The sequence below is a fragment of the Lutjanus erythropterus genome, chromosome 7 (assembly GCF_056507025.1).
Source record: "Lutjanus erythropterus isolate fLutEry1 chromosome 7, fLutEry1.hap2, whole genome shotgun sequence".
Classification (NCBI taxonomy): Eukaryota; Metazoa; Chordata; class Actinopteri; order Lutjaniformes; family Lutjanidae; genus Lutjanus; species Lutjanus erythropterus.
Genome location: NC_139323.1, coordinates 26,999,718 through 27,007,380, shown reverse-complemented (window position 1 = coordinate 27,007,380; position 7,663 = coordinate 26,999,718). Strand labels below are relative to the sequence as shown.

Here is a 7,663-nt window from a genome sequence, read left to right as displayed (position 1 = left end):
TTTTTTTATTGAATGGTTACATCAATAATAATAAACTGGTATTAGTGGTCCACATGCAGGCCAGTCAATAACAACATGAAGAGGTGCCTACAGACTGTGTCTAAGCTTCATGCTAAGTTAGTCTTGCTGTTAGTTTACATTGACACATTATGAGGTCAACATGGCCCTGACTTCATTCATTAGTGATGCAGTGGACTGTTGGGAGCAGATAACAGGATCAATGACTGCATGGCTTTGGCTCACACGTCACACACATTAAAAGTTCAATGTGCAAGATTTATAGGCAGAATATGCAGAACTTAAATATATTATTCATAAATATGTTTTCATTATTGTATAATCAGCTGGAAATGAGAATCATGGGAAGGCGCGGGTCCTCTTCCATGGAGTATGCCATAATGCACAGCCATGCTTCTATGGGACTCCAGAAATCTCCGGATGGGTGTGGTTTTCCAGGACGTAGCAGTGCACACTTCAGCAAAGCTCCATTATGTCTCAGTTCGTATTTTAAGTAAATGTGAGACCAGTTTATTTAATGCATGTCGAGTATGAAGGCACACAGATTATACTATTCATGTTTCCATATAATCTGTTTATTTGGTCTCACATCTATATACATGGACGTTAATGGTCTGTCTTGTAAGCCTGTTTGGGAATCTATTAATGCAAGACACTAACTTTCATTGATATTAGAATGCAGACCTCCCCTCTGGGTAGATATTTGTTGTTCAACACGATTTAGTCCATCTAAATATCAATATGTATTTTAGCACTGTTTAGCTATACATCATAATGTTCCAATGGTCAGTTTCAGGTAAATATTCATCTGAAAAGCTGCAGGGAAGTGAAAGTTGTGGTTGCAGCCGTGACAACATTAGGAGGAGTAAAAGTGCACCAGTCTTGGGATTAAGGTAAACATTAGGTTAATGAACAATTTAGGTTGTGGGTTTGCTAGCTTATCCAAAAAGTGACGAATTGAGTCAACGTGAGCCGATGAGAATGCGTAACTGGCACAAAGCACTCTGGGTGAAATACCAAGTTTTTAGGGATTCCTATGTTTCTACAGTAGTCCAGACTGAGAAACCACACACTGGCTCTAAATAGGGCCTTCAGCGTTTTTCGTGAGTTTTGCAGCCACAGTAAGTTCTACACACTTGGAAGGGGAGAGTGAAGGTGCCCACACACGATCAGTGGTAAAACTTTTCTGTGCTACCCTATGGGGAGAGGGTGCCACCACACATAAAGTGTTTCAGAACTCTGAAAAACAACATTAAACTTATACCACCAGCTTGCCAGTAAATCAGATGCAATGCAAAATATCAATGAATAGGGCTACTATCTTTGTGAACAGCCATAAGGTATGTCCAATGTTAAAGCTAGCTTAGCTGCTGTATGTTGTTTGTATTGTTTGTTTGCTAACATGACATATAGCGCTGCGCTTTGCGTCTCTGCATCCAACCTAGTCATGAGCTAAGAGCAAATTTCTGATAATTTTAAGAGAGCTTGAGGTGATGATACCACCAGATCCTACACACTGGTCTGTTAATGGAAACTTGGAACTGGTTCAATTGTTTGCAGTTGCAAAAGCATTGAATGATATTGCTGTAAGAGACAAAGTGAGGCCTCAGTGCATGGAGCTGACATTTAATTGATATGAACAATAAGAAAATTATCTCTAGTTTGTCTTTATTTGTGACAAACTGTAAACTGGTGATATGATCCCCCCAACAAACATTCTCTGGAACCTTTCAGGTTGTTCCACATTACTAGTTTAATTCTCCACCATGTCCATGAGCTGCTGTGTATTCAAAAGCTTAATGACTAAAGTGATGGATTCATGAAAGACTCTTGGATGCGAGACACCAGACGTCAACAGGCTCCTAAGTCAAATCTGAAGGGGTGCATCGTGGCGGCCCTTTTACGAGATCCTCACCAGCCAAACTGAGTCAATGCCAGCTCATTTCCCTAAAACTGCACAAGCACGATGGCTGCCCTTCTGGCAGATGTATGGGATGTGATTTCCTTGATGCACAAAATAGACCACAGCAACTTTAAGGAGGTGTTGGGTAGTCGGCTGTACCGCAGTGATGGATGTTCCTTCAGCTCCAAATCAGTCCCGAAGCCAAGATGGAAGAGCTCGTCTCCGGCTATGATGCACTTAGAGACTGAACCAATTTACTTACCCCCCCCCCCCGATGTTCCCCCAGACCAACACACTCCTGTGTACCTATTTAAGGAAACAATTAATGTAAAAGAAAAAGACTTGCAAGTGCCAAGAACATCTGATTCTGGTCTCTCATAACAACCAGCTGATTGATAACCTCCTCTCTCTGTTTGATTTGCCCATGTCAGAGTGATGTAGGGTTACTGGCTGATGTCAGATGGCCGTATTTCACTCAGACGTGCCATGTTCCACGTGAAAAGGTAGCCTATTGACGAAACCCACAATGACTAGCTATTAATTTAGTACGCAAGTGGCAGACTAGCCCCTCCTCCTGGCCTCTGGAAGGATAAATATATTGACGGGATGGACCCAAGACAGTGGATTGCTTGCCTTGCCTGAAGGACGGCACATAGAGCGGCACTAGTTCGGGACTATACAATGAGTGCTATGGATAGGGTTATAGTTGTTAACTACTGCTTAGGACTCCTGAGTTTGTTACTACTGCAAGGAGTGCTGAATGTGGAGGGCAGGAGCATATTTAACCCAGGTAAGTGTGCAAAAATTGTATTATTTAGGTCTGCACGCAATGGAAATGCTGCTGAGGATGCTGCATGCAGCTACTGCACCCCTGAAATTGGTGCCATTGCTGGTTTAATGGCCAAAATGCAACAGTTTAAAAGATGTCTCATGTTTTTTTTTTTTTATCTCTATCCTAATTTAAATTAATTTTGGCATTCCATTCCTGTTTTTATGTTCATTCTATGTCTATTTTCATGTGAATTTTGATCTTATTTTTACTATTATTACCAATTGGGTTGTATTTTCCATGTTATTTTACAATTACAATTATGGCATTCTTTCCCAGTTTTTATGTTTGTTCTGTCTTCTTCCTTATGCGAAGCACTTGGTGCACGTCATTTCTTTGCTGTATTACTTTGGGTTGTGTTTCTTGTAGGAAAGGTGCTATACAAATAAAATTTATTATTATTTTTTTCAGCAAATGGGATGGATATCACTTAATTTTTTATGGTGCTTAAAGGTGCATTTTCATTTGCTTTGTGTTTGCAGAAAACCATGTTTTTAATCCAAAAGAAGACACAGACCCCCAGACCAAGATTCTAGCACTGTTACTACACAAAAGCTTAGTTCCCATTGAAAAGGACAATCCTCTAGGTGAGAGATACAAACAAAATAGTGAAACCAATACAATTAGAATAAATATATTCTTTGCTGTGATGATGACTGATTTTTCTATCTGCAGGTGTTGAGCTGGCCAATAAACTAGCTGAATTAGAGGAGGTAAGGATATTTACAGATTCACCTTGACGCAACTTTGGAAGAAATGTGGGTTAGGAAGAAAAATCATGACTTACTACGTTGTTAGTGTACAAAACGAATGTGGGCATCATTTTTAAAAAAAAGTGTGAATCAATGCCATATAGACAGGATGCTCTGAATGAAAAGCTGTTACACAACCTCCTGAATAGAGATAATACCGAGACAACGGCAACATGTCTCACTGTGTTTAATCACTCTGATCTCTGCTTGTAGCTGCGGGCACTCAGGGACGACCTGGAGCTGGAGAGGGAGATCACAGCCAGTTTGGCAGAAGGCAAATCCATAACTAGGAAGAGGGGTGAACGTGAGTTAAATCAGTATTTCATTAACATGTATATACAAATTGATTAACACTTGCAGTTTATAATATCTGTATATCTTCATTCTACATGTAAGTCATTCTACAAGTCTTTGTCTGCTTTCGTCTGCAGCTTGCTTCTGGAAGTACTGTGTCTGACGCAGATGCAAGAGGAGGAAGACCACTGTGAAATGTTGCTGCAAAGCCCAACATAGCCTTAAGACTCAAAACACCAGTAATATGATCACACTGTATTTATCCCAGCAATATAGAGTTGTCATCAATAAACATTTAATTTCCTCTGCAGCACCGAGGTGCTCTCATGAGAGATCTAAGGACTGTGGCTGTACATCTTTAATCTGTAAATAATCAGCTACTCACTGGAAATACTTGAGGGTCAGATTATGACAAAATGTACTTGACTGCAAAGACATCTGATTATTTTAGCAGGGATTTTATTTGCTGACTGCTTATGTTTATGTCGCCCTCTTGTGGCAGAATCGGGCACAACATTTTTTGTACCACGGCCAACAAACATCACATCTGTTACTGCTGTTCATTTTACAAAATAAATACAATTCTGATGTGAATCTGTAGTTTTTGGTCTCTTTTTTTAAGGATCACCTCTGAATGGACTTTTTTTTTTTAGAGGTTCAAAAAGACATTTCTCAAAATTCCTCATTAAATAAGACAAATATAACTGACAAAATATCAGTATTATTAACCCTCATACCCACTTTTATTCTGTATTTACTTTGGATATCAAATATTTCAAACAGTATGAAAAAGTGGCCAGGTGAAGGAAAGTGGCACGTTGTGCACATCTGTGATGACAGATGAATTACTGTACAGTGAAGTTCATTTGACTGGATCTTTTGAAGGAGGGTGACAAAGCTGAGGCTTAGTCTAAACAAAGGGACAACTGTTGTGAAATGATGTGAATCACACAGAGAGTGATGAACACAGGAGGTTTCAGTAAAAGCAGACTCGATATGATTCAGAGCTGCACTCACAGCATCAAAGAAAGTGTTGACTTTGCTTTGAGCCAGTTTTCAGAGATTAGTAATGCTTGCACACAAAAATAGCCACATGCACAAGACATGTACGCATACATAAACATGGGCACTGTGCTATAGCCTAACCCATGCATAAATATCCCCAGTGTGACAAATTCATAAAGCATGCTTCTGTGTAAGAAGGCATAATAGTTTTATCAGTGAGCGCTTCAAGAGTATATGTCCAATGTTTTCATAAATAAATAAATTTTTAATTTTTAATTTTTAATTTTTAATTTTAAATGTCAAATTTTATATTTCAAATATTGAAAGGAAAGAAACAAAGAACTAATTCCATAGTACAACAGACTATTTTATAGTGATTCAAGACAAACAGGCATACATAAATAATTTTATTTTCTGTTGTCATTTTGTATTTTTCAATCATTCAGAATAATTCATTGTAAATTTGTAATTACTTGCCTATCTGTTTTAACACTATGTGCTATTCTGAAGCGGGATACTAGCTGGTAAGATATAAGATATAAAAAAAAATACCTACAATGTAAACTGATTTATTTGTAAAATTCCCCATCACATAATTATGTGAATTTGTTTAATTCTATCCCAGAAAGCTAGGCAATTTACTACTGTGGACAGGTCAGTCTCAGAACACATGAATGAAAACTTGAATGGACAGCAAAGGAGATACCTGCACATCAGTTTGGCTTGGCTGGAAAGTCCTAGACTAGACCTAGATGAAAAGATTTGCTGCTGTTTTTATTCACCTTATATATTATTATTTTTATTTCTTTATTTCTTTTTTCGCACTGTAAGCACCTTTTGTTTGAAAACTCATGTCTTAATTAAGAAGACTATTTTTTAAAGTTATGTCAACCTGTGGACTTTTTTGTGACTGTCTCGCCCAGCCAAACTGGTGTGTGTGTATCTACTTTGCTGTCCATTCTTTTTAGTTTAGATTCACCCAAGTCACAAAATAACACAAACAAACTAAATGACTGAGGCAGCAGTAGAACTGCAAGGCCTGTGTTCTGCGAGGTAAAATTACTGTTTTGGCAAAAGCAATATTTGCCTTATATATCCAGACAGAAAAAGCTATCTGATGGCAAAGTAAAGGGGTGAAAATATTCTAACATCCCATACAAAAACAAATTTTTTTGCTGACCCTGTCCACAGCACTTCATTGCTTAGTTTCCACCACCGGTGCACCTGCTGCTTCATCAAACTAGAATGTGCTCACTGCCATCAATTGAAGGCACACACTGACTATGAATAAGTATCACATTAATGCCCAAATCTGAACTATCCCTTTAATTTCATGAAACAAATGAGTTTCAATTAACTCCGTCTGAAAAATTAAGTGCCACGTTAACAGTTAAGCTTTTGTACATTGCTGACACGATTATTTTGAACAGGCATTTGCGTGAGGCATCCACACTTTTTCACTGGGCGAAGACGGATGCTTTTGTAGGCCTGTTGGAATCTAAATGTAAGCGGTGCTACATCACTGCCTGGTACTGAGTTTATCTGGGTCTGTCAGTGAGAGGCCAGGGAATCATAAACACTAGTACACCATTTTCTCTGTGTCTTCAAGTGACAGCAGTATCTTCTAACCAACATGTTGTCATCAGCTGCCCAGTTAATACAATTATTTTAATGCTCTGTCAGCCATTAGACACAAAAACCCTGAGTGACTGACTTGATATAGACGTGTGTTATATGTGTGTTATCTGTTACAGAAACTTGAGCACAGACCGAGCGGAGTCAGACCATCCTGTCAAGCTATCCCCACAGGAAATGAACCAGCATCCTCTATGTCACTCATACGACAGTACAGCAGTAAAACACACACAATAACATGTCAAGTACAGTTCTTCCATGGCCAGACTTCACAACAACAATTTCTGACATAACCCAAGCTGGAAACCCCTCAAAACTCATCAAAAACAAAGCACATCATGAAAGTTAAACTGAAGAAACCATGTAAAAGGCAATTCAAAGACTCCCCTCCTGGAGTGGCAGTAGCAAGTAATCACTTGCAAAGGCTGTAAAAGTTTGTACATGTATACACACAGACACACACACAAAGGATTACAATCCTACAATTAATGGGTCAAATATTAGTATAGACTCTACAAAATTAAGAGGTTCAGTAAAGTAGTCCAACAAATAGGTCCACCGAAATATGTCCAATGACATAAGTCATCACTAAGTCTGAAATTGTCATATTTTTCCAATGGTAGGTCAGTCAGGTAGTAATGGTCAGTGGTTGGGCAGAATCAAGGATGTGTGGAGCAGCAGAACGTATAAAATACATGTTTAAGTCAACTGCTTCTTTTAACTGCTGTAAAGTATCTTGGAGTACCTAGAAAAGTGCTTCATAAATAAAATGTAATATTATTATTACAATAATTATTATTGTTATTATTACTCGAGCATTTTTCTTAAATAGAAATTTGAGGAACTTGCCCTTTACTTGAGTATTTCCATTTTATGAAACTTCATACCTCTACTCCACTATATCTCAGAGGCAAATATTGTACTTCACTACATTTATCTGTCAGCTTTAGTTACTAGTTCCTTTTCAGATTACAATTTTTAATACCATTCTTGACCACTGAAAACCATGCACCTCCAAATTTGAATATTTTTATTTATTTATTTTAATGTTTCAGATAAACTGAAGGAATAAGTGTTCCTTTATGAGCTAAGAAACTTTTTCTGAGCTCATGAAAAGTTTATGTTTATATACGTATGCACACATAAATACATATGCTGATTAAACAACCCAGCTATGTATAAAATAATCAAAATGAGTTCAACCTTAGGTCAAATGCAACATACACA

The 7,663-nt window shown here is 38.0% G+C and overlaps 1 protein-coding gene across 1 annotated transcript; it reads left to right on the top strand.

Annotated features, from left to right (window-relative positions):
* Positions 1 to 2,556: 2,556 nt before the first annotated feature.
* Positions 2,557 to 4,312, top strand: uts2d (urotensin 2 domain containing). The gene is made up of 5 exons (XM_084722253.1): positions 2,557 to 2,711; positions 3,233 to 3,337; positions 3,426 to 3,463; positions 3,716 to 3,806; positions 3,934 to 4,312. Exons 1-5 carry the CDS (start codon positions 2,603 to 2,605, stop codon positions 3,957 to 3,959), a joined length of 369 nt encoding a protein of 122 aa, XP_084578379.1. The 5' UTR covers positions 2,557 to 2,602; the 3' UTR covers positions 3,960 to 4,312.
* The last annotated feature ends 3,351 nt before the right edge of the window (positions 4,313 to 7,663 follow it).

Coding starts and splice junctions, on each gene's coding strand:
- uts2d (XM_084722253.1), top strand. CDS start 2,603: ATGAGTGCTATGGATAGGGTTATAGTTGTTAACTACTGCTTAGGACTC. Junction 3,464..3,715: donor AACTAGCTGAATTAGAGGAG/GTAAGGATATTT, acceptor CTCTGCTTGTAG/CTGCGGGCACTCAGGGACGA. Junction 3,807..3,933: donor AACTAGGAAGAGGGGTGAAC/GTGAGTTAAATC, acceptor TTTCGTCTGCAG/CTTGCTTCTGGAAGTACTGT.